Here is a 25,932-nt window from a genome sequence, read left to right on the forward strand (position 1 = left end):
GTGACCCCAATCCAAAGGAAGGGTCTGGCTCAGAGCCTGGGAAGGGAATTGCAGCTGGGGGATCACAGCTCTGACCCTGCTGCCCGCAGACCCCACCAGGGAACAGAACTGAGCTGGGCACGGATGAGCACAGGGAGGGCACAGCTCGTAAATGGGGTGGGCACTAATTAGAAGTGATGTAATTTGTAACCAATGAATGTCGCTGTTGTTATAATGCATAAATAGTGTAGGGTAGATGATGGGGCCTTTCAGACTGGAAATAAACCACAGAATTCCATCAGGGTGGTGTGAGAATTGGAGGCACCAGGATGGAGCCTGTGATGGGGACAACACAGGTCTAACACAGCCCCCGCTGAGGAAAGAAGAGGCTGAGCACAACAAGGCTTTTTTCAAAATCAGTAAAACTTTATTCTATTTCCATTCTTTGCCATTAACAGAAAAAAAAATTGGAGAAAGCAATGTTTTGTTTTACAAAGATAATGCATCTCCCAGAGAAGAAAACCCTAAATTGAGAATAGAGGTAACATGAAAAAAAAAAGAAGAAAAAAAAAAACCAAACAAAAAAATTAACAAAAAAAAAAAAAAAAAAAAAAAAAACAAAAAAAAAAAAAACCAAAAAAACCAAAACAAACCCAAACCAAACCACAGTACTGCCCTCTATTCCAAAAAGTAACTCCTGATCTTTTTGGTTAAAGTAATACTTAGACCAATCATTCAGTTTTCTTGCTTGATAAAGTGTGACTGGGGAAATGGAGGGAGGGGGGCAGGGAAGGAAAAAAAAAAAACCAAAACAAAACCAAAATAAAATAAGCCAAAACAAAAAAACAAAACAAAACAAAACAAAAAAAAAAACAAAACAAAAAAAAAAAAAAGCACACAGACATCAACTAGTCACCTTGATGAAAGTCTCAATACAGCTATGGAAAGCCTAAGTATTTATTCTCTTACAGTACACTGGGTGCCGGCTGCAAAAAGAACAAAAAAAATGTATCCACTTCAGGCACAACTTCTTTCTTTTTAAATTTAAATCAGTAAAAGAAACTGGGTTTAGAAGCTGCAGTGTTCTAAGCAGCAGCAGATTTGTGCATTGTTTTAAATATATTTAAATTACCACACTGATGGCACACCTCAGCCTTATGAAATTCTGCACTGTCTGTTCCAGAACACTACAAAATCCACCGACCCTGGGAGAGACTTGCACTGAGCTCTAAGGACTGGCTAAAGGAGTCAAGTTAAATGAACTAGGAAAACACTGTAACATTTGGCCATCAACTCAAGGTATCTGAATGTTTGTGGAGATCTGATAGAAACAGAACTTATTCCACCCTCACACGTTCCTCAAAATTTGAGCAGAGTGAGCTGAAGTGAGTCTTCCCTTCCACTTGGGAAGGAAGATAATGCAACTGAGCACTAAGGCATAATAAACCTTGGCCAAAAACAAGGATAAAGCATAATAACTGTAGTGCAGAATTCCACAAGGTCTGCCCGAGCAGAGCTGTCTATGTTTACTCACAGAGGCAATGGAGATTGCAGTTACCAGTTGCGTTAAATGCACCATTCAAAACAAGCTTCTAAAATGTGATACTATAAGGCGCCACCTTAAAGTTCTCCAGAATGCAACTGTGCAGAAATTTAAAATGGTTTCGTAAATTTAATTTTAAACATAACATGAGAAGGTGTTAAAACTGGTGGAATAGCTTCTGAGAATTTGGAGGAAGGGGTGAACAGGGAGATATTCAGTACCCTTCGGCAGCCCCACCGCACGGCCCAACGCCGCCGTGGGCTTGGGATCAGTCTATAACACCAGCCTGGCGGATCTTTCTCTCTGCACCAAATCCCTGCAAGCAAAACAAAACACACTTTTAGCATCACAATCATGAAGTCATTTAGGCTGGAAAATTGTCACAGATATATTTTATAAAAAATCCTTTCATTAGGATCTTTTCTCCTGAGGAGATTCAGCTTCTCCAGGTTTTGCTGCTTTGGAATGTGATTTGGAGAATTGTTTACCCAGTAGGTGAAATTGGTTTTACTTGATGACCAATGACAGCCACCTATAAGCTATGAGCCACCAATGACAGGCTATGAGCAGTCACAAGATTTTATTATCATTCCTTTCAAGCCTCCTAATCCTTTCTTCTATTCTTTTAGTATAGTTTTAGTACATAATTTTCTTCTAATATTATATAATAAAATAATAAATCAGCCTTCTGAAACATGGAGTCAAGATTCTCATCTTTTCCTTCATCCTGGGACCCCTGTGAACACCACCACAGAAAATGATAAAAGGTCTCCTCATGCCAGGTCTGATAAGCTCTTGGAGATCTGTATCACACCCAAGATAACTCAGCTACCTTAGAAGGCATAAAATCAGCAGGATGGCTTCTGTGGTAGTGCTGGAAACAAAAAAGTTTTATTAAAAGGCAAAATAACAAAACTCTTTACCAAGAAAAACCGAGCCAGGTGCAAGAAGTTCTTGCTCCTGGTAAAACACGTCACAAAAGCGAAAAGTTTCTTTGTTCTCCTCTTTTTCTAGCAAATTGCTTAGGAAAGACTTTTTGGTTTCTATCCAATTGGCTATCCTTAAGTTTGAGGTGAAGTCCCCCAGGTCCTATGAGGTGTCTTTTTTGCTAATTCAAGAAAGAAACTTCTGGGCTTTTTTCCTTTTTAAGAAGACAAAGGATAGTTATGTCACTCCATCAACAGGAAACACATTCCTATAGGAAAAGGGCTTTAAAAATCATCAACTCCAACTGTGAACCTGGCACTGCCACTGGGCTTTGAGGCAGAGCCTGGTCTGTTCCACCCAAGCAGCTCCCTTCTAATTAGTCATGTTTGTCTTCAGAAACAGAGACAGCAGCAAAACAGGTTCTCTGGGGTGTTCTTTGTAGTCCAAACACAACAGAGATTCCAAACACTTCTCTCCTGCTTATCAAGAAGCGCCAGTACGTTGTGTGAAAGCCACGTCTAGGTAAATGGGCTTCATAGGTAAATAGACTTCAGTTGCTACTCTGAGGTTTATAAACAAAGAACAAACTACAAGAGCCAAGACAAACCATGACAAAAAGGTTCCAAAACAGGCAGCAGTGGGTTGCCTCTCTCCTGTGTACTCCTCTAAAGCACAGAGCACAGCACTGACAAAGGGCACAGTGTGATGGTGTTCGCAGGGTCTTAGGATGAGGGAAGAGACGAGGATCTGACTCCATGTTTCAGAAAGCTTGATTTATTATTTTATTATATATATTATATTAAAACTATACTAAAAGAATAGAAGAAAGCTAGCCTTCTGATGAAATCCTAAGACTAGAAAAAGAAAGAAGGAATAACAAAAGCTTGTGTCTCAGAGTCCAAGCCAGCTGACTGTGATTGGCCATTAATCAGAAACAACCACATGAGACCAATCCCAGATGCACCTGTTGCATTCCACAGCAGCAGATAACCATTGTTTACATTTTGCTCCTGAGGCCTCTCAGCTTCTCAGGAGAAAAAAATCCTAAGAAAAGGATTTTCCATAAAATGTGTCTGTGACAGACACAGAGCACACACAGCACACAGCAGTGACACAGGACATGGCTCACAGCACTGATACAGGGCACAGCACTCAGCACAGACACAATCCACCCTCACACAGCACCGCTCTCTACAGAACAGCAGCAGCCACAGCTCAGACCCCTGACAGGGGCAGCACTGTGTGTTTCCCTGGGCAGGCAGGCCCTGCAGCCTCTGCCCTGGCTGTGTGGGTACCTTTGAGTTGTCGGGGCCCCGGGGCTGGCGCAGCACCGTGAGCCGCGGGGCGTTGGCATCGTCCAGGTTGATGCTCTTTAGGCGGTTCACGAGTCTATCGGGACGCGGAGCAGCCACGGCCTTGGCGCCTTCGCTGCAAGAGAGCACACACAGGGCAGGTCACCCCGGGCTGGCCAGGGCACCCCAGGCTTGGGCACAGTTATTTATTGTGCAGGACTGATGCTGTGTGACAGCAGACCTGGCTGATGGGCTGGTCGTGCCCCAAACCCTACAGTCCACACTGCACTCTGCACTAGAGGAGCTCAGTGATCTCCAGAGGGTGTTCTTTAGGGAGCACAGGTCTTGTATTTATTCTCGTGCACATCTAACCAATGTTTCCTAAGTTTCCATTGCCCAGAGAAGCTGTGGCTGCCCCATCCCAGGAAATCTCCAAGGCCAGGCTGGATGTGCCTTAAGAGCAACCTGGGATAGTGGTAGGCATCCACAGCAGGGGTGGAATTGAGATTGTTTTTTAGGTTCCCTTCCAACTCAACCCATTCTGTGATTCAACTGCAATAATAAAGGCTTGCAAGTTGCCAGCATATCATGGCAGAGCATTAACATCTCTGAAGATAATGGGAACACAGAATTTTGAGACAAAAGCATTAGCTTTCTGTTATTACTGAACTGCTATCTCAAGCTTAAACAAAATACAAATTATGCAGTCTTCTTCAAGTGTATATATAAAAAAACCCCATCACTTGTAAAAAATGCCATGCCAAAAAGAAGAGTCTCTAAAACATGAATTTTCTATTTAAAAATTAAAGCTGCTCTTCAAGAAAGAGATGGCAGCACTGTGGAGTGTGCTGGCCAGTGGCCAGTATCCACACAGGAGAGCCATCACTTTCCTTATCATTAACTTCCACTTGCAAGCCTGTATCCAAATTCCTGCTACAGGGGGAGTTTAAGAATAGGTTAAAAAGGGAACAAGCCATCTGTAATTAGGAAGAGCTGGGAGTGCTGCTGCTGCCAGCACTGGAAGAGCTGGGAGCTCTCAGGTGTCCTGGAGGCAGCTGGAACCCAGAGCTCCTGCTGCAGGAACATCCAGCTCAGGCAGAGCCAGGCTGCAGAGGGCTCTGCTGGGATGCAGACACTGTCCAGGGTCACTCCCTCAGGCAGACCCAGGCTGCAGGGCCCTGCTGGGATGCAGACACTGTCCAGGGTCACTCCCTTCCATCCCAGAGCCTCACCAGACACGCCACACGTTACAGGCACTGCATTTTCCTGTGCGCTGGTTCAGGATTACGGAGAACTCCACTTCATCCCCAGCCTGGAGCTCCACACCATCCTGGACTTCTTTGACATGGAAGAAGAGCTTTTTGCTGTCACCAACTTCATAGTTAATGAAACCAAACTGAAAAGCAACACATCACAACATTACTAATTTGCTCTGCTCCAGACAAAGGCAGTAACTTACTCATCACTGTAGTTTAACTACTTCTAAATAAAACTTCAAAACTGTGGTGCCTACTAGAACTGGAAATGCAATTTCTGCAGTGATAAGAATATTCTGTCTAGAAACAACACTTCTGGAAATCCTTCCTGGCACTGTAAAGCCACATTTAAATCCTATTAAGTCTATAGAACAAGTTCTGAAAACTGCCCCCAAGGGCTGGCAGTATTTAACCTGGCAGTCCTCTGTATTAAACAGAGAGGAGCAGTGCCCCAAGCTCTGAGACTCCACCCTGAAGTTACACAGCAGCAAACACTCAGTTTTAGGCCTGTCACTGGGATAAGAAGCCATTTACTTCTGTTTTCCATTCTACTCATGTACAAGCCAGGAATACTCATCCAGCCTCTCCATAAATGACTGGAGATTAGTGCTGCATGGTATCTGTAAAAACAGACAGCATTTGCAGCATTTAACTTTTTAATCATTCCAAGATGCAACGAGGGCAAAGATCAGCCTTTGCATTTCAGATGTGCTCTAATCACTGACTGCTCAGTGCTGTGAAGAAGCTTCTTCCAGAAGCAAAGTACGTGCATCTTTTGTTTGTTTTTCTGAACACTTTTCACACACTCTGTGCAGCAGAAACCAGTTAGAGCAATTTCTAAGACATCTCAAAGCCAAATCTTCAGAATTATCTGCTGCCCAGCAGTTCTGATGTTTCAGCACCCAACCAGGCTCTGAGCCCACCTTTACTCAAGTCACACCAGGGTGGGTTACACCACCAGTTCCCTGGAGTCCTGAGCAATGTTTGGGCACAGCTGCCTCAGTTCCAGCACTGAAGTGGTTCTGAGTTGCTCTGTGCCAGCTGGAGCAGTGATTTCCATGCCCAGGCCCTGGTGCCAGGGTCACTCACCTGGTCCTTGACGCACTCCACGGTGGCCCTGCGGAAGGGGGTGATGTTCACAGCCATGGTCTGCGCGTTCTGACCCAGCACACACAGCTGGAACTTTACTGTCTCCCCCTTCTGCAGACAGTCACCTTTGTTTGCCATGCCAACAATTCCAAAGGGATAGACCTCTCCTTTCATTTCACCTGGGGGGGAAAAGTATGAGACAGAATTGAGAGGCCTTTGCCACTGATGTCAGATTTCAAATACTACAAATCAGCTCAGCTGTGTGGAGAGAGTTTGTAGTGTGAATAAAATCCTCAACAGCTCTTTTTACAGTGCATTCAACTTGTGAATGCACTGTAAAAAGACCTTGCACTTGTAGAAAGAACCCTTAATTAAAAGGAACCAATCTTACCATCCTCCATGACTTCAATCATGCCCTGGTACTCTGTCTGTGTGGGATCTACACTCCTCAAGGGACGAATTACTTTACCAGAGTAAACAGTTGGATCAGCTTCTTCAGTGATACCATTCACTGAAAAAAGACAGAGAATAGAGGAATGGGATGTTTTAATCATAGTTTATTTTAAAACTGATTTAAATAAGTGATTCAGATTGACCAGGAGTCAACACTTTGCACTACATGATAATGAATCAAAATCACAATGATATACCATACATGGAAGTAGAAAAATTTTTCTCAAGAAACTTAAGATCAGGAAGCTTGAAAAGTAAAATCAAAGTACTTCCTTCCTTTCTCTTCCACATTCCCTACTCACTTTAGTCATCCAATAATCTTCAAGACTGAATTTCCCCCCACTCCCAAGTCCTCAATACCCTCTCCCATTTGCCCTGCTCCTGCAATCTTTTCCCCTGTGAGGAACAGCACGATGAGCACAGGTACTGATCTGGCCTGTTCTGCCATTCAGCCTCCCCTTATAACCCACAAGTGAGGGTGACTGAGGACACTAAAGGTCCACAGAATTGCTACAGTGCACAGAACTGTTGGTCTGTGCTTGTGTGTTCTCTGCAAACACAGGCAGCAGCTTTCAGGGAACCAAAGACCACCCCACACTGAGCATCTTCTTGCTCTCAGCTCCAAGTGTAAATGGATCATTAACAAACTTTAACCCCCCTGCATGTGCCAAGAGCCCTGCAGATAGAAAACTCCAGGTACAGCCTTACCTGCATGTGTTTTGTTTACTTTCTCTGCACTAACTTTGTTTCCTTTGCCTTTTGACAAGCTGTATTCCACAGTGTCTCCAAGTTCCAGGCTATCGATATCACCACAATATTCACTACAGGAACAGAACGAGAAACAGTTTTCCTTTATTTACATGACAATAGTGATGCTCACCCAACATCCACATCAGTTATCAGAAATTATTTAAATCCCTCATTAGTTCACAAAGAACCTCCATTCAGGAAAATGAAGCATTTAAATACATAACACAACTGGATTTCTTGGCTGGGAATTAGAGGCACAGAACACCAGGACTGCTGACTAACAGGAAAGCTTGAACCAGTCCAGCAGAGATGATAAATAAAACTGTAGATATTTAAGCATATATAAATATATTATGTGTGTGTAAAGTGCAAATGGGTTCAAAATTCCACACCATCCCACTTCCCCCAAACAGACACATAACCAAATAATAAAACTGTCATTCACCTGTAGTGGAAGAAGATCTCCTTATCATGATTGGCTGTTTCAATAAACCCAAAGTTATCTTTCAGGGCTGCCACATAGCCCAGGAGCCTCTTGGAGCTGTAGTTGCGTCCCAGCATCCTGACAGAAACAGCCGTCTGCAGCCCGGTCCTCTTCACCTCACACACACAGAACTCAACCTGGGGGGGACAGGGCCATCAATACCACACAGAAAGAGGCAAAGAAAATCAAACACATTCAATACCAGGCAGAAAAATGCAATGAAAACCAAACACATTCAATACCAGGCAGAAAAATGCAATGAAAACCAAACACATTCAATACCAGGCAGAAAAATGCAAAGAAAATCATGACCACCAAAAAAAACCCAAAATTAATTTTGAAGCTGTGCAGCTCTACAGCAGCACCTGGTCTCTGCAGGAAAGTTATTTATTTAGTCAGCTTTCACCCCTTAACCATGAGAAGTTTTCTGTCCACAGGGATCAGCTCCTCTCCCTACACTGCTCACCAGTGGCCCACAGTGGGATGTGCCTCACTTCACTCCTTGTTTCAGTTTTTACAGACAATAACCAGTAACTAGAATGGCTCCTGAGGGTTTTGTTGCTCTTCTTAATCTCCAACCTTTTTCCCTTTCCATTGTCCCTCAGGCTAATATGCTCATGAGGGAATATTCTCCCTCTTCAATATCCATCTTAGTCTCTATGCTAATTAATTTCCTCTTGATAAGCAGTGTCCACTTAGTGATAAAAAATCTTTGTTTAAAAAGCATCATTTACACAGTAAGACACTATTTCCACCTGTGTATCACTAGGTTGGAGGGTATTTTTTACTCATTTAAACACAACATTCCAGGTGATACCACACAGATATCTTATCCTCCATTTGTTCCAAGTAAAGGCAAAGAGAAGCTCACACTCCACAATGCCCAGAAGAGCATTTCCCAATAGTACACTTAATTCTCTTACCTTATCTCCTATCTGGGGATTAGTAGATCCTTCCACATCCTTGGCCTGGTAAGGAATGGTCAGTTTTACTCCACAGTCATCATACACAATTATTCCATCTTCAGCTTCCTGAAAACAAGAGGTCAGAATTCAGCAATCAATTCAGTTTCCTAAACACAATTCAAACACTGCTCACTGGAGTTTCAGTGGTTTTACAATAACTGCTCAAAACCACAACCAAACTCTGGGTAAGAAGATTTTAATGATGGCAGACAGTATTTTAAAAGGCAATGAAGTATTGCCACCAGTTCCAGCAAGCATTTGTTGGCACTTTTAAGTATTCTGGCATTGTTTAAAAAAGCAGAACAAAACAGTAAGGGACGCTTCCCATGAAACTTAAATAATTCTATCTAGAATCTTGTGTACTGAGAGGTAGAAAGAAACTCCCCATCAATTTCCTGGAAACGATCCTCAACAACAATATGATCATTAATGATTATTAACAATATTTTTATTATCTTGTTCAGAGCAGTTAGTTTTCACTGACTGCTCTCATCAGCTGTAGTTCACTCTATACAGAATGAACAGTGCTCCAAACCCAGCTGAACTAGAGATTTTAAGGAAGCAGCCTCAGTCTGCAATGGCAGGAAAGCAGAAAAGCAGCATTACCTTCTCTTTGCCTTTATTTGGGCTAGTGGCTTTGGCTGGAGTGGCTTCTTTGTCTATAGTGCCCACAAAGCGATGCTCTGACTGGGTGTGGAAGGAAACCGTGCCCTTGGGGAGCTTTTTGATCCTTATGGCATGGTTCCTTTGGGCAGACAGCATATCCTGGAAAAGAAATCCATCAGATTACAGACACACTGTGCAGAATTTCCTTAAATGTTGAGATTTTATAGGAGTTGAAATCCCACTTACAGGAACGACGGTGAACTCTACTTCATCAGAAATATGGAGCTGATTTCCATCCATGATCTCACTGAAGTGGAAGAACATCCGAGCATCCCTGTCCACACATTTAATGAAGCCAAAGCCATCCCTCATTGCTGCAATCACACCCTGCAACAGCCAAACCAACAATTACAGTTTAATCCTTGCTATGTGACACCTGTCCAGCTGCTCCATGGGTCAGGAGTGGGCAGAAAGGCCTGAATCCTAGAAAAACACCTGGTTTAAGCCATGTCCTTCCTTGCAAACCCTGCTGCTCACAGCCCTAGTCAAGCTGGAAGTTCTTCCCACCTCATTCCTGAAGTCAACTCCAGATAAAGAGTGAGGTGGAGAATATTAACTCAAGGACTGAGGTTTAAGAACCTGCCAGTACCAGGGCACACAATGGGGCAGCTCTGCAAACACTGTAACATTTAATATTCTCTAGGAGAATATTAAACACACAAACACACACTAAAAGTACAACCATCTATAAAAACAGGAGAGAAAATCAGTGTTCAGAAGAAAGTTTAAGAGAAAAACCATCAGATTTCCAGTCACAAATGAAGGAATGATAAAGAAGCTGTTAAACAAGACTCCCATTCCCGTGGGTGTGTTTTGGGAACACACTCCCATGTGACACAGGAGTTTAGTGACCTTCCTGATAACCACTAGGAATGGAATGCTGAGTGATAAACAGAATATACTGACAAAAACCCAAACCCTAGTCTGGGTTTGAATTCCAGATACTGCCAGAATGAAAGCAGAATTCATTAACACATTGCCTAAAACCCAGTTAATACAGAGTTTAGCAAGGCTTAGGACAAACTCAGAGGATCTGAATCACAGTGTACCTTTCACCTTTAGGAAAATTCTTCTCTTAAGCAGCTTTCACAAACTCCAGCAAACCACCCAACCTTCCTAGAAGCTGCCAACACTATGACCCCCATGACAGCTCAGCTCAGGCAGGCAAGTGTATGTAGCCAGAGCAGAAATACAAGAAGTCTGTAGGATAAAAACCCAAAATCTCGAAGAATGAAGTCAAAACTCAGGGTTTTTTTAAAGTCAAGGGACAATAATTCACAACACACTGATGTGACAACACTAACCGAACTCCAAATTGCAAAGGGAAGCAAAGTTACAGTCTAGCTGGAACAGAACCAACATTCCAAGTTACAGGAATGAAAGATATTCTGTAATGCTCATTAGCACATCCATCTTAGACCCTGTAATCCAGAAAGAGTTTCTTGTACTGAGAGAATTCTGCTCTTTACCATCCTTCTGCTTGACCCTCAGACAGAGATTGGCCAAAAAACTTGAAAACAAAAGCTCAGAGGCCCTCCTCCAATTCTTTACACTTTCCCCCATCTGAACCAGGGTAATCCCAGGGTCTCCAGTTTTCCAAAGGAAGATGACTATTTCCCTCTTTAGACTCAGGTATGTGAATTTTAAACTGTCAGTTCAAGACTACATCACTTCTGTCTGCTACAACCAGCCAGCTATCCTATCCAAGAGGGCCAGCTAAGCTCTAATTTCCTAATATAATTTCATTTAAATGTTAAAAAGTAGTTAAGACTTTATTCTTTTAAGGCAAAGATGCAGAGCATTCATTCTGAATTTTCTGCTTTGCTTGTACTGCAGGTCGCAGACCTGGATTTCAGAGCAGGCAATGGAAGACACAAGTGACTTTTATATTTATGGTAGAAGACAGCTCCAAACTCATTTTACTTTCACTTCCCTTCAAGAATTAGAAATATTTAGATACTTGCCATTTCTCTGGTTTCATTAGTAAACTGGAAAGTGTTGGGGAGAACCTCAATGTTGGTGGCTCGCTCCAGTTTGTCGCGCCTGTCCGTGGAAATGTTGAACCGCACGTGGTCGCTCTCCAGCAAGGTCACCTTGGATTTTGTGTCCTTGTCCCCAAAGGGAAGCTCCTTAGGAATCACAAAGTCCACTTTGATGCGGCCAGGTAATGGATCACTCTGGGGACAGAAAGCCAAGGGAAAGCTGAGTTCACCTGCAGGGCTCAGCACAGGGGTCCTGCCAAGTCCTGCTCTGCTCCATCTCCACCACTCCTCTTCTGGAACTTGCCCAATGCAAGGTGGCTTTTGGAGCTGTTGGTTGGCTTGAAAGTTTTTTAAGCCCCCACCACGTCCTGCTGAAGGAATTTTCTCTGTTTGCTCTGGGGACAGGAAACCCAAGGGAAAGCTGAGTTCACCTGCAGGGCTCAGCACAGACGGTCCTGCCAAGTCCTGCTGGACTCAGCTCTGCTCCATTTCCACCACTTCTCATCTGGAACTTGCCCAATTCCAAGTGGCTTTTGGAGCTGAAGGTTTTTCAAGCCCCAGCCATGTCCTGCTGAAGGAATTTTCTCTGTTTCTCTACTTGCTCTGGGGACAGAAAACCCAACGGAAACCTGAGTTCACCTGCTGGACTCAGCTCTGCTCCATCTCCACCACTCCTCATCTGGAACTTGCCCAGTGCAAAGTGGCTTTTGGAGCTGAAGGTTGGATTAAAGATTTTTTAAGCCCCAGCCATGTCCTACTTGAAGGAATTTTCTCTATTTCTCTATTTGCTCTGGAGACAGAAAACCCAACAGAAACCTGAGTTGACCTGCTGGACTCAGCTCTGCTCCATCTCCACCACTCCTCATCTGGAACTTGTCCAATGCAAGGTGGCTTTTGGAGCTCTTGGTTGGCTGGAAATTTTTTAATCCCCAGCCATGTCCTGCTGAAGGAATTTTTTCTATTTCAAGGATGAAGTTTAGAACCATAACACTTCTAAAATGCAGGCACTTTCTTATTAAGTCTTCAAAACACCCCAAAGCTTCCCATACTACCAGAGACTCACCTAAAACCTCAGTTTTAGTGCTCATGAACACTCCTCCAAGTCAAACATTACAGCCCAAAAGCCTCATTAACTGTTAATGCTCACAAGAATCCATAGATCTGGCTTATCCCAGCAAATATTTTTCCCCTTTTCCCTAGTCTTGCTTTAAGGATATGTCTAACTCCACAAAAAATTATAGCAAGTATTTGGAACAATAAATTTGAAACATTAAACACATACTCCATCATGTACTACTACCCTAACTCTTCCTCTTTGAATTTGGAATTAAGAAAAAGAGTAAATCTTAATTCTGACATGATGCAGCAAAGAGGTACTGGGAAATGGGAACAAATGTTTCCAGTTATTGACTGGAATTCAATACAATCAAACCAGCATTACACAGATTTATTTAAGTGTTGAAATTCACCTGGTTTTTGCTGGGTACTTTTGGAATTACTTTGGTTACAGTTCCTTCAAAATGTTCAATGCTGATATCTTCAAAAATGACAGTTCCTTGAGGCAGCAGTCTAACATCTGTTGCAACTTCTTTACCCTAAGAGCACAAAATCAGTCAAACACCCAAAGAAAAGAGAGAAAACAACAGACATTTCCCAAAGAACCTCCTCCCCCCTTTTTTAGAGCTGGGAAAGCAGAGAGCTGTGCAGTTATCCCCCAGGACCTTTGCTTCCGTTTTACTGGATTTCGTCTTACATTTCTGTCTTTGATTGTAAACTCCACATCATCACCAGGCTGTAAGGTTTCTAGGTCACCTTTAAATTCACTATAATGAAAGAATATCTCCTTCACGACATCACCTCTCTCAATAAATCCAAAGGCTTCCTGTCAACAGGAAAAAAAAAAAAAAAGTGTTTAATTCTCCATTATTGAACATACCAATAAATCATTTGACAGGTTCTGGTAAACACAAAACAATCTCTGAATCCCAGCACAGCACTTCCAGGTGTACACAGCTGACTGCCACATGAAATATATAAACAGAAATAAATGGAACTTGCTTTGTTAAGAGGAGTATCAGTATCAAAGATGAGCTTTTTAAACCGTTTCACACTATTTACACCTGCAGCCCAAGCTGTTAACAGCTCTAAACAACTTAAATATTACTTTGAACAGCACTCTTCAAAATAGCATTTAATTGTCAAATGAAACTTAAAATCACTTACTTTCATGGCACAGACTACTCCTTGACAGCGGGCTTGTTTCTTTTTTAATAGCATAATGTTACGAGCACTTACAGCACCAGTACTAGAGAAAAATAAAAAAAGAATAATCTGTAAACTCAAAACTGAAACAATAACTAAGATTGTATTTCATATCATAGTTCTTGGAATAGGTATAAATTATGTCTGACTATTAAAACAAAATATGAAGCCAGAAAAGCAATACCAACTTACTGTTTATTTGTATCAATTATAAAGTTTATTTTATCTCCTGTTTCCAGCTGTACATTTCCTTCAACATCCTCTGGGGTGTAAGTCAGGTAAAATACTTCCTGTAAATTAACATTAACTAAAGTTACTCTATTTGCAGGATAGTTGTTTCAAAGAAAGATGAACACAACTGTAATAACAATATCTGCTTAATTTAGTGAGAAAATCAACAATAATAAACACGGCATGCAAAGCATTCTTTTTCTGTCGTGCTGTTTTGGTGAGTATGTAACAAGCAGCTTAAGTTGAAAGGTTTTGTACATGACCATTTTAAAGGCCAATTTCTACAGGTTAGAAGTTCACGACAAGGATACATGAACTTCACCAAGTTTAAAAGAGAACAATTATTTGGCTCTAGGAAGTTCTCCACAGATACAAGCAGGCAAACTGTCTAAAAAACATTATTTTTTGTAGTAATTACCAAAGCATGCTTTTTTTTTGGCCAAAAACTGCACAGTTCAGTGCAGTGTCAATTATCTACATTAAATTGCTTTTTTTTGGCTTTTTTTTTTTTTTTGTCATAGACCACAGTGATGGACCAGTGAAGAGTTCAAGTAAAACACGCAAGCTTTACCCCATTACGTTCGTAGCAAACACTCCCTGTTGGACTTTGACCCGGGGCAGCTGGAGATTTACTCTCTAAATTGTGAGGAACAGCACACACAACCTACCAGTCAAAAAAAAAAAAAAAAAAAAAAATCCATTGCTAGTCATTTCAGGAGTGGCATTGTTGTACATAAAATGAATCTCTACTACACACTCAGCAGGGAATGCCACATTGCAACTTTTAAATCTCACAGAACCCCTCTTGGCTCTAAGAATGTTTGGAGCCAAGTAAGAGCTCAACTGAACCTCTGAATTTTTAACAGAGCACACTGAAATATATTTCAGTGTAATTATAGTAGTTAATACCCAGTCTCAATTAACCCAGTTTTCTGTACTGGAGAAAAGAATGGAAATGATGTAGGTATAGAAAACAGGCACTAACTTGTCCATTTATTCGTTCTTCAGGTAATATTTCTGGCTTTATCTTCACCAATTTAATAGCAATGGGTTTTCCAGTTCGGCGGTCAGAAGACACTTCAAACTCAACATCGTCTGCAACACAAGCAAACATGGCAATGCTGAGAGTTCTGGCTGGGATTGGGGTTTTTACAAAAATCACTAAATGGCTGAGTTTAATTCACTGCTGTAGCCAAACACAATCAAGTAGAACTCAGGTCCTTTTGCTACATATGATTTGCAAAAAATTTTCTGGTTATTCTGCTTATTATCTCCTGTTGCCAATGAAGAATTCCAGTGTAATTCCACAGCAATTCCCTCCCCCTGCCTTGCTCCCTGTACAGCAGACTACACACTGAAGTTCAGACAACATAACAAAGGCCACAAAACAGCTTAGAAACTTCACTCTCATGGTGATTATCAGCAAGAAGTTGCAGCCTGCTCATGCTGAAAAACACCATCCTCAAACTAACCAAACAAATAGGGAGCACAAGAGGTAAATTCTCCCACAGTCTGAGTGCCTGCCTCCATCTCAGCTAGACAAGTTTGACCTAACCCTGCACACGTTTGTACCACAAAGCTGCACAAAATGCTGGGAAGGGCTCCCACTAGGAGCACAAATTATTCACAGGTGTTTTCTTTACATTATCAGTGAAAAAGAACAGGTTGTGGGGGAGGAAAACTGCTCTGAGGAATTTGATTCTTATGACTTTTTTTTTCTTTTAGTTACTTTTAGTAAAATCTTTATATTCTTTTAAAATTTTAAATCTACTTTACCTTTCTCCTAATCTTATCTAACAACAAGAAATAAATAACTTACTAATTAACCAACACAAGCTCACCACATTCACCAGCGCATTAATGAGGAAATCTCAAAATTAGCAAAACTGAAATTAACAAACCAAAAACCACCTGGCTATCCTCAAACTAACTCTAACCAAAGAAACAGGGAGTACAAGAGGTGAATTCTGCCACAGTCTGAGTACTTGCCTCCATCTCAGCTGGACCAGTTTGACCTAACACTGTATCTTTTCCTTCTCCACAAGTTTGTACCACAAAGCTGCACACAGTGCTGGAAAAGACTCCCACTAGGAGCAGTGAATTATTCACAGGTGGTTTCTTCACATTATCAGTGAAAAAGAAAGGTTGTCTGGGGGGAGAAGTGCTCTGAAGATTTTGTTTCAAATCTTACTACTTTTTTTCTTTTAATTATATTTTCTTTATACCCTTTTAAAATTTAAAATCTACTTTACCTTTCTCCTAATCTTATCTAACAGCAAGAAATAAATACCTTACTAATTAACCAACACAAGCTCACCACATTCACCAGCACATTAATGAGGAAATCTCAAAATTAGCCAAAACTGAAATTAACAAACCAAAAACCACCTGGCCATCCTCAAACTAACTCTAACCAAAGAAACAGGGAGCACAAGAGGTGAATTCTGCCACAGTCTGAGTACTTGCCTCCATCTCAGCTGGACCAGTTTGACCTAACACTGCACCTTTCCTTCTCCACAAGCGGCACAGGGCTCCCACTAGGAGCAGTGAATTACTCACAGGTGGTTTCTTTACTTTATCAGAGAAAAAGAAAAGATTGTGGGGGGAGAAGTGCTATGAAGAGTTTGTTTTGATTCTTACTACTTTTTTTCTTTTAATACAATTTTCTTTATACCCTTTTAAATTTTTAAACCTACTTTACCTATCTCTCAGCAAGAAATAAATACCTTAACAATTAACGAACACTGACATTCACCACACTCACCAGCGCATTAACGAGGAAATCTCAAAATTAGCAAAAACTGCAATTAAACCAAAACCACGAGAGCCCAGAAGCAGCAGAGGGGTTTTTTGTGCCCAAGCTCAGGTACCTCCTACTTTGAGCTCCTGCAGGTTGCCGTTGTACTGGGAGCAGTGGAAGAAGAGCCGGGCCTGCCGCTCCGAGCACTGGATGAAGCCGTACGAGGTCAGCAGCTTCTCGATGACCCCGGTCTCGCGCAGCGCTGCCGAAGTACCATTGGGGTACCCGTTGTGTCCATTGTTGTGGAGCAGGTTTGGATCAAAGCTCATCTGGGCCACACAAAGCAAACAATACTGAGCATCAGATTCCCTCCTTCCATCCTGTCCCATTTTATTTGCCATCTGTATGGCAGTTGTCTTCTGTTCAGTGGGCAGTTTTCCTTATCTCTCACACAACCACTCCTCCCTCCAGGAGGGATAATTATTATTATAATATCAGCAGATAATTATTATTTTAATATTATTATCTGCTGATAATAGGCTATTGAATGTCACTGTATGACTGCTAACAACTACAGCATCCCATTGGGAGATGTGAGCCCAGAGGGAGGAGCCAAGCATTCCTACCCAGATAGAATCTGGAGATTCTGGAACACCAGCACAGCTTCTGCACTGGATTGCCCAGAGGAACAGCAGCTGCCTCTTCTTCCCCTGGATCTTCAGAGGAAGAGACTGCACCTTTCTCCAGGATCCCTGCTCCAGCAGAACCAGCCCTGACACTGCAGGAGGGCTGAGCCACAATTCCAATGGGACTGCTGCCAGCACCCTGACCCACAGGCTGTCAGGCTGGGTTCTGACTCTGGCAGTGTTGTTTTAGTGTACTGCATTGTTTATTTTATCTTTTTATTTTCTTCCCTATTAAAGAACTGTTATTTCCTGCTCCCATATTTTTGGCCTGAGAGCCCCTTAATTTCAAATTTATAGCAATTCAGAAGGAGGAGGTTTACATTTTCCTGCCTTCCTTCGCAAACACCTGCCTTTCAAAAACATCCCCACAACACAGTAAGAGCTTGTGTAGTTACTGACACCTTCCTAAAACGTGTTTTAAGAACGTTCCCAAAATGTGTTTTAAAACCACCAAAAGAGTTGAGCTTTTTTAACACAGTAATCCTTAAAATCTACACAGGCAACATATTTATAACGCAAGCCAGAACTGTAACACCAAAACAAAGCTTGCTTAGAACAAAACAGACTTGTGGCATTTTTCAAGTATTGTACTTCAAAGTACTCCCACATTCACTGTTTCACACCAGAGCCTGAAAACATCTGAAGTATATGCTCTTCCAAATTAAACAGGTGATTAGGAAAATGCAACAGTTCTGAATCAACACAATTAGGTTCAAATCCCTGCATAGTTTCTCCCTAGTTCATGTGTTCAGCCTTTCATACTAAAAAATGCTATTAAGTAATTAAACAGTTTTGCAGTTATGGAATTAATAAGCAGAATTTAACATTCCTGTGGCATAGAAGCTCAAGTGCTAGAGAGACACAGAAAATTTGAAAATAGCACTAAAGGTGTAACTCCTAAATTAACTGCCATCTATTACAACATTTTATTTTATGGGGCATTTTTTCTTTTCAAGTCACAGATTCACCCTTGAAACATTCCCAATGGTAAAGGTACCATTTCATTGGTTTGATGTACAAATCTCCTTTTTAAAGCAGAGCACTTGGACTTACAGGCTAGCAATTAAATCAGATGAAATGTATTGTACCTCACTGAACACTGCAATTCAAAACAGACAACTGAAGCAACCCTCTTCCCTCCAAACATCTTAAAATATACAGGATTATTTGTTAGTTTCCAGAGGTTTTAATTTGGAAACAGAATGAGATCATATCAGTTCTCTGCTTTCTTGCTGCAACAAGCAGAGAGCTTAAAAATTACTCAGCAATGTGTTTAGTGGAGATAAAAGACACTTCAGCAACTTGTAAAAGGGTCATGTTTCTCACTCTAACACAGCCAGTGAGTTATTCAATGTATTAGAAGGCACAGCATTCTTATTCTGCTGTTTGGAAATCAGTTTAAAGGTGATTAAAGAGCACCAAAAAACACCTGCTCTGAAGTTCTTGGGCAGAAATCTTTGGGCTTGGAGACTGACATTAAAAAAATAAACTGGAAACAAGCACACAAAGTAAAGACTGTCAGTATTTTGACCTCCAAGAGGAAGAGGTCTTCTCCCCTCTTCTGCTTCAGACCCACATGGGGCAGATGTAAATGAAGAAAAACACAAATAAGAGAAGGTGGGGGAGTGATCGGAGGGGGCAAAAGGATCCCAGGACAGTGTGTAATGGTCCCCATCCCACAGAACTTCCACACCACACTGTTACCACCCAAGGCTCTCTAAGAATTCACTGAAATGTTAAATCTGCTGTGATATCACTTCTGTAACACACACTGCTTATTTCCTTGCTCTGCATCTCACTTTTCTTTCCCTTAAAAACCAGTAACAATCTCATCATTCCAATCAATGCTGAACTCTTATTCTTACCTGTCCAACCTGCAATAAGTGGCATAAATCAATACCCTGAACATGTTTAGGTTATGAAATAGTGCCATGCCAGAAAATAATTAATCAGAAAATTAGGAGACACAGAGAGCTCCAGCCCATCCCTCCTCAAAGGCCTCTTGCCAACAAAGGCAGCCATGGCTTTGTCCAGCTAAGTCCTGGGGACCTCCAAGGACAGAGGTTCCACCTTTCTGGGGTCACTGTTACCTCAGCAAAGATTTCCCTCCCCTCCTGTCCAGCCTAAGCTGCTCAAATGATAAAAGCCACAGCATCATATCTTTTTTATGCACTAGATTATGTTTAAAGGACATTTTCTCTGAGTATTTAACAAAAAACACTGGATAAAGCTGTTAAGATTTACTGACTAGTTCCTGTCAGCATCATGCCAATCCTCATCTTTTGAGGAAGGCAACCCCAGGACACTCCACAGCAGAAAATGTCCTTGTGGGAACAAAACAGCTCAAGTGTTTCAGGCTACCCTAGAGTTTGAAATTCTTTTCAAAAATAAACTGGTCCTGCAAGTAGGGTGGCTGGAAGAAGAGAAAATGATATGTTATTATACCTTCTGCCAGGAGAATTACAGGCCAGAGCATTAACCCATTCTGGAAGCTGGAATGAGCCAAAGGCTCCTGTGAGTCACCAAATGGCCACCTCACCTCTGATACAGGGGAAGCAGCAAGCAGACACCCTGCCTCAAACATGAGCTGAAGTTACATCAGAGAGAGAAAATGGCAAAAATCTGGATTAAAACTTAGCTCAGAATAGCCTCTGCTAGGGTTAGAAAGCCACAGTGCTTCACCTCCTGCTCAGGCTACCCCTGCATGACATCATTTGAACTGAGTTTAAAGGAGCACAGCACAAAGAACTCCTCAATCCTCTAAAGCCTGACAACTTCAGTTCAAACAAAGGTTCCTCAGGTGGCACTGAAACTTCTTGTACAAAAACACTATGAAGTATTAGCAGCTTTTCCAAATAACTGTCAAATTCCTACATCTTATAACAGGAATATGAACTATTAACCCCATCAAAAGAAATACTTAGAGAAAGAAAAAAAACCACCTGTGCTGTAAGATTAAGATACTACAGAGAAGTTATTTGAGAAATGGGATGGAACCACAAACCTACTGTTACTAGAAGAGAGAAACACCAGTTTCTCTCAAGGGTTATAAGTACTGTTAAATAGAACCACATGCAGCTACTATGAATTCACCACAATAAATGAACATAACAGCAAAGAGTCATGGAACCAATGAATGGTTTGGGTGGAAGGGGCCTTAAATATCATCCTGTTCCACCCCCTGGCATGGGCAGGGACCTTCCACCCTTCCAGGCTACCCAAAGCCCTGTCCAGCCTGGCCTTGGGCACTTCTTCCCAGGATGGGGCAGCCACAGCTGCTCTGGGCACCCTGTGCCAGGGCCTCACTATTCAATTAATTTATTATCAAGAACTATTAAAAAAACCCTCACCAATGCCACCCCCTTCTGTTAAAAACTGGTAAGAACCAAGCTCAAAACCACAGACACAACTCTTTCCCCACCATGGGCACCAACCTCGCAGTGATATTCAAATATTGCACTTTCAGTAGTATTTGCCGATTCTTCTGTTTCAGCACAAGTTTCTAAGGATGAAGACTGCTATTCTTTTATAAAACAGAACAAAAGGAAGAGAGACAAAAAGAGAAAGAAAAAGATAGCAAAAGAAGGTGATCTATCAAGCTCTAGAGAATACAAGTGCTGCTGCCCTGGGCAGTTTCACTACAGCACTGGAGAAAACAAAGACTACTATAGCAGCGTCGGGACGTGCTCTTTTGAAGCTGTTGAGTAGGCACAAACTTCTTGTTTCAGATCAAGCCTTGTATCTTCTTCAGTGTAAGTTGCCTCTTCTTTGGTCTTGAGTTGTTACAATGTGGTATACTTAGATTCTTTTTCCTGATCTGAACTTGAAGCAGCAGTTTCAGGTGGTAAATTCTGTTCTGTTCCACTTCATACTGGAGAAAGGAGAAAGACACACACACTGAGTATGACTGTGAAGGAAATTCTCATCAAATCACAGAATGGATTGGTTTGGGACCTTAAAGATCATCTACTTCCAAATCCCTTTGCACATCAGTTCTAGGTCTTAATAATAGGGACATTTCCCCTACAGGAGGTTTAATCCATATTAATAAAAGTTGTTTTACAGATTTATTTGGCATTCTCACTTCCAGTTCTGTTTTCCAAAAGATTGGTTGACTCCAAGCCAGTGAGATGGCATTTCCCACTTTGAACTTTTCAAACACACTTAGGCATCTCAGGGAAGGTCCCAGTGTGTACCATTAAATGTCAACTTCATTCTGATCATTAGGATTTGCTCCATCAGCAAATCTTAGTGCTCCTATCAATAACTTTAATATAAAGTGCTTGTTAAATTACAGCATCATTTATATAAGTGCTCACACAGATCCTCAGAGGAGCAATAGGATGCATATATACATTGGAATTAAAATTTCCTGATTACTTCTGATCCAAAGTTAAGGACTAGTGATACCTGAAGCACATTTAGAATTGTATAAAAATTAACAAACTTCTCAATTATGTGTACAGGCACTGCATGTACAGTAACACAGAGCCATTCTCTGGACTTCTGAAACAGTTTTTGTAAAATGTTGATTCCATGTGATGATATTTGTGTAGCTAACACCAGGAGAAGCCTTTCTGCACCAGTTACTAATCAGCAATTAATTCCATCCTAAAGTTTTCCAGTGCCACTTTGTCTTTGCATGAGAAAAGCAGTTTCACCAAACTACACAAAACATAACTTTGCAAAAATAGAAACCTTCCTTGAGAAGAAATCAAGTTTGGAGTTTGTTGTTTACTCAGAGGATAAGGGAAAAAAAGGGAGGATATTTTTGTGGACAAAAGCAAGTGAGAAGCAAAATAGCTCCAACCTCAGAGATACACTGGCAGTCCTGCAGTCACCTAAAGCCATGAAAACCAGAGCACAACTCTTCCCCAAATCATTCCACAAGTCCCACACCAAAAGAGAAAAATATGGACAGAGCCCATTTCTCCAGTGTGGCAGGAAAGTGAATTTCACAACTCACACTGAGCTTTGAACTCCCTCTGGTGATTCCAGAGTCATTTTAAGTGACTGAAACCTGAATGCAAAGACACTTCAAAGTCTCACCCTCACCCCAGTGAAAATGCTGAGTGAAGGCAGCTATTGAAAGGACCCCAAATGTGCAAACTCATCTCCAGTTTTACAGAAGTTTGTATTTCAGTGATTTTCCCCAGCTGAAGCACCTCCTTCACTGAGAATTTCCAGCTGAAATGAGTTTTCCTGTCACACACATAAAATAGATTAAATAAATTGGGTGAGGGCTGTTCAATTCTGGTGTGAAAGGTTTGCACGGAAAGATTAGATTATAAAAAATTATAAATTAGAGGACACAAAGCTATTGCTAAGATAACAGTATCACTGCGTTTCCCTCACCTCAGCATTACACTGAGGCAACTGTTACCACAATCTTCCAGGACATGTTATTTTGGGGCAGCATTTCAGCTCTCAAAGGAGCACTGTGCATCCCAGGAACTGCTCAGATGCACTTGGAATCTTCTCACATATTTTATTTTATCTCACTTAATTAGACCAATATTATTAGAGCTCTCCTAGAGATGTAGCTCTTATCATATTGCATTTATCATTTTCTTTGGCCATAAAATATATCACTTTTTCATTTAATAATCAAAACACCTCATGTGATTTGATAAGACTAAAGCTAATTTTATCAGTCATGGAGTAAAGGAAGAAGCCTTTGCATTAAAACCCATATCTGATTTGATAACAAGATGGGTTTACTACGCTTAAGTTCTTTCAAAAAAAAAGCTCATCAAGCAATCATAACTCAAGCAAAAAGAAATCTCACTGTGCTCATCTGCCTCAAATTCCTTACTTTTTAATTCAGCTACTATAAATACTCCTCCAAATGGTAAACACCCTGAGCAGCTGCCCAGCCCCCAAGTCTCAGTGCCTTCTGCATTTGTGTATTTACAGCTCAAAGATTTAATGTAAAGACAGGGAAGAGCTGGGCCCTGCTCCTGAGGCCTCTCCTGCGCAGATCCTGCTAAATGACAGCGAGTCACACGCCAGAAATCACCTAGAGAGCCCCACATGGAACCTGCCCCATGACAGCATTGTTCTGCTTCCCATTTTCTTCACAAAAAGAGGCAACTGCAAGGACATGCATTCTGTGCACCAGAGCACGTGCTTCCAGAAACAGCCTGAGATAAAATGTGATAAAGATAACACTTCATCTTCTCAGTGTGTACACAGATCTGTGGAGATCAGACTCCTCCATCTCTTTTCAGATGGATGTTGGAAAGCAGCACTGAGCTCTGGGCACCCCAGTACGTGACAGCTTTGAGACGAGCCACCACCACAGCAGTGAAGTCCTTTCTATGTCATGAAAAAATACATATATGGGGGGGAAAAGAATTAAAAACTACCAAGGACATCTGTGAAGAATGTATGGAGAAAAAACCCAAAAAAGTCGTTAAAAGAAATATCGTGATTTTTTAAGGGTTCTGCGGTGCGGACACGAGCCCCGCGCTGGGTATCGGTGCGGACAGCAGAGAACCGGCCCCGGACCGACGGAGCCGCCCAGGCCCGGTCCCCGCCGCGGCCGCGCTCGCTGCGCTGCACCAAGATGGAGGCGGCGGAGCGAGGGGCGGCCGCGCCGAGGGGCGGCGCCGGGGCCGCCGCCAGCGGGGCCGCCGTGCGCGGGGGCGGGCGGCTCCGGCCGGTGACAGCGCCAGGGCCGTTCGGGCAGGCCGGGCCGGGGGGAGCGCTCGCCCCGCACACAAAGGGGGGCGATGGCGGCCGCTCCCCGCACACAAAGGGCCGCGGCCGCGCTGCGCCGGGCGGGGCCGCGCGCGGCACGCCGGGAGCCGCCGCCGCCCCTCCGCCCGCACGGCCCCGCCGCCCGCCGGGGCCCGGAGCCCCCGCGGCGCCGCCCCCTCCCGGCGCGGCCCGCGAGCCCCGGCGGCTCCCGGCACGGCCGGTCCCAGCGCGGCCTCGGCGCCGCCGCTCCCGGAGCCCCGCGGAGCGCAGCGCGCACCCCGCGCCCCGCGCCCGCCGCTCCATCCCCGCACCGCCGGCCTAGTAGGCCGCACCCCCCAACCACCACCCCCCCCCCCCCCATCCCGCGCGCAACCCCGGCGGGGCTCTGGACGCGCTGCCCCGGTACGGGCGGAGATCCGCGGGCGCAGGTCCCGCGGCGCCCGGAGCCCGCCGGGGCGGGCGGGGGTGGCGGCGGCGCCCGGCCCGCACTCACCCCAACAGCTCAGCGCCCCCGCTCCAGCGCCGCCATGAGCAGCACGGCACGGCACGTAGGAGAGAAATCACGGCGCTCTCGCGAGAGCCGCCCGCGGACGGGGGGGGAAGGGGGGAAGGGGCGGGGCCGCGCGTGCGCGCCAGGAGCCCGGCGGGTGGCGCTCGCGGGCACGCGCCAGAGGGGAGGGGGCAGTGAGGGCGGCAGCGCCCCCGTGCGGCCCGGGGAGAGAGAAACGGCTGAGGGGGGACAGAAAACCCCGGGAGGGGAGAGGAACCCTGTGAGGGGAAAGAGAGCCCCGGCTGAGGGGAGACACGAAACCCCGGAGAGGGAGAACCTCAGGGAGGAGAAAGAGAGCCCCGGCTACGGCACAGAGCCCCGTCTGAGGGGAGCGGGAGAACCTCAGGGAGGGGAGGGGAACCCCATGAGGGGCAAGAGAACCGCGGTTGGTGGCACTGAGTCCCCGCTGAGGGGAGAGGCACAGAGAGAGACACAGAGAGAAAATCCCGGCTGAGGGGAGAGACCGTGAGGCAGAGCCCGGCTGAGGGAACAGAGAATACCCTGGCTGAGAGGGGACAGAGCCCCGGCTGAGGAGTACACAGAGAACCCCTTGTGAGGGAGGGAGAGCTCGGCCCGGGCCAGGGCAGCAGGCACATCCCAGACCCTCAGGAACCCCCTCTGGTGGGACACCTCCATGTTGGGCAGGCAGAGCCCGGGAGAGGGACATTAGCCTTGTGCTCGCTGAAGAACCAGAGGATCAGGGGCTGATGCTTTGAGGACAAGGCAGAGCATTTCCAGTCCTGAAGCTCCAGTCCGGTTTCCAACACAAATGGAGCAAGTTCTGAAAATGCGCAGCAACCCTCGGGAACTGTGTACAACCGGCCATTTACAGTCACAGATTCCAGTTACAGATCCCGAATGGGACATGGAGCTATAGCAGGGGTGTTTAGGTTGGATGTCAGGGAAAGGTTCTTCCCTCACAGGGTGCTGGCACTGCCCAGGCTGTCCAGAAAATGGGCACAGCCCCAATGCTGCCAGAGCTCCAGGAGAGTTTGAACGTCGTCCCAGAGATGCACAGGGTGGAATTTTGGGGTGTCTGTGCAGGGCAGGGGTTGGACTCCATCTCTGTGGGTCCCTTCCAACTCGGGATGTTCTGTGAACATATTTGAACTTCCCTCACCTATTTTTGCTTGCTACTAATTAACAATAAACTCAATCAGAGCAACTGCTATTTAGTTTCTGATTTTTTTCTAGGACCCAGTTGGAGGGACGTTACTCGACACAGAGAGGGAAGATAAAAATGCATCACAGGCATTCTGGATGATGTTAATTTAAAAACCAGAAAATTCAACATTTTGGTCATTGTAGTATTTCATTCAGGTGCAAAAGGCTTGGGAATATGCAGAATACATGGAATTCCCCCAGGACTCACAAA

The 25,932-nt window shown here is 43.7% G+C and overlaps 1 protein-coding gene across 3 annotated transcripts; it reads right to left on the reverse strand.

Moving 5' to 3' along the window:
• Positions 1 to 384: 384 nt before the first annotated feature.
• Positions 385 to 24,590, reverse strand: CSDE1 (cold shock domain containing E1). Of its 3 annotated transcripts, XR_009419906.1 has the most exons (22): positions 24,501 to 24,590; positions 20,740 to 21,176; positions 16,750 to 16,948; positions 14,865 to 14,974; positions 14,451 to 14,543; positions 13,841 to 13,938; positions 13,610 to 13,691; positions 13,140 to 13,268; positions 12,856 to 12,981; positions 11,369 to 11,581; positions 9,591 to 9,731; positions 9,345 to 9,503; positions 8,697 to 8,804; positions 7,735 to 7,910; positions 7,248 to 7,360; positions 6,478 to 6,597; positions 6,087 to 6,265; positions 4,974 to 5,137; positions 3,745 to 3,877; positions 1,744 to 1,838; positions 896 to 965; positions 385 to 503 (listed from the first exon to the last, which is right to left on the reverse strand). XR_009419906.1 is itself a non-coding variant. In XM_059487839.1 (20 exons), the coding sequence occupies exons 3-20, from the start codon at positions 16,946 to 16,948 to the stop codon at positions 1,791 to 1,793; spliced, it is 2,391 nt and encodes a 796-aa protein (XP_059343822.1). In that variant the 5' UTR covers positions 20,740 to 21,176; positions 24,501 to 24,590; the 3' UTR covers positions 1,628 to 1,790. The 3 variants fall into 3 exon arrangements, 2 of the variants coding, with proteins under 2 accessions (XP_059343822.1, XP_059343823.1); XM_059487839.1 differs by lacking the exons at positions 385 to 503; positions 896 to 965 and having other exon boundaries at positions 1,628 to 1,838; XM_059487840.1 differs by lacking the exons at positions 385 to 503; positions 896 to 965; positions 14,451 to 14,543 and having other exon boundaries at positions 1,628 to 1,838.
• Between the last annotated feature and the right edge of the window lie 1,342 nt (positions 24,591 to 25,932).

Source organism: Ammospiza nelsoni, chromosome 23, assembly GCF_027579445.1.
Source record: "Ammospiza nelsoni isolate bAmmNel1 chromosome 23, bAmmNel1.pri, whole genome shotgun sequence".
Classification (NCBI taxonomy): domain Eukaryota; kingdom Metazoa; phylum Chordata; class Aves; order Passeriformes; family Passerellidae; genus Ammospiza; species Ammospiza nelsoni.

Coding starts and splice junctions, on each gene's coding strand:
- CSDE1 (XM_059487839.1), bottom strand. CDS start 16,948: ATGAGCTTTGATCCAAACCTGCTCCACAACAATGGACACAACGGGTAC. Junction 6,598..7,247: donor AGTAAACAAAACACATGCAG/GTAAGGCTGTAC, acceptor GTCTTTTTTCAG/TGAATGGTATCACTGAAGAA. Junction 5,138..6,086: donor TGGAGTGCGTCAAGGACCAG/GTGAGTGACCCT, acceptor GTTGCTTTTCAG/TTTGGTTTCATTAACTATGA.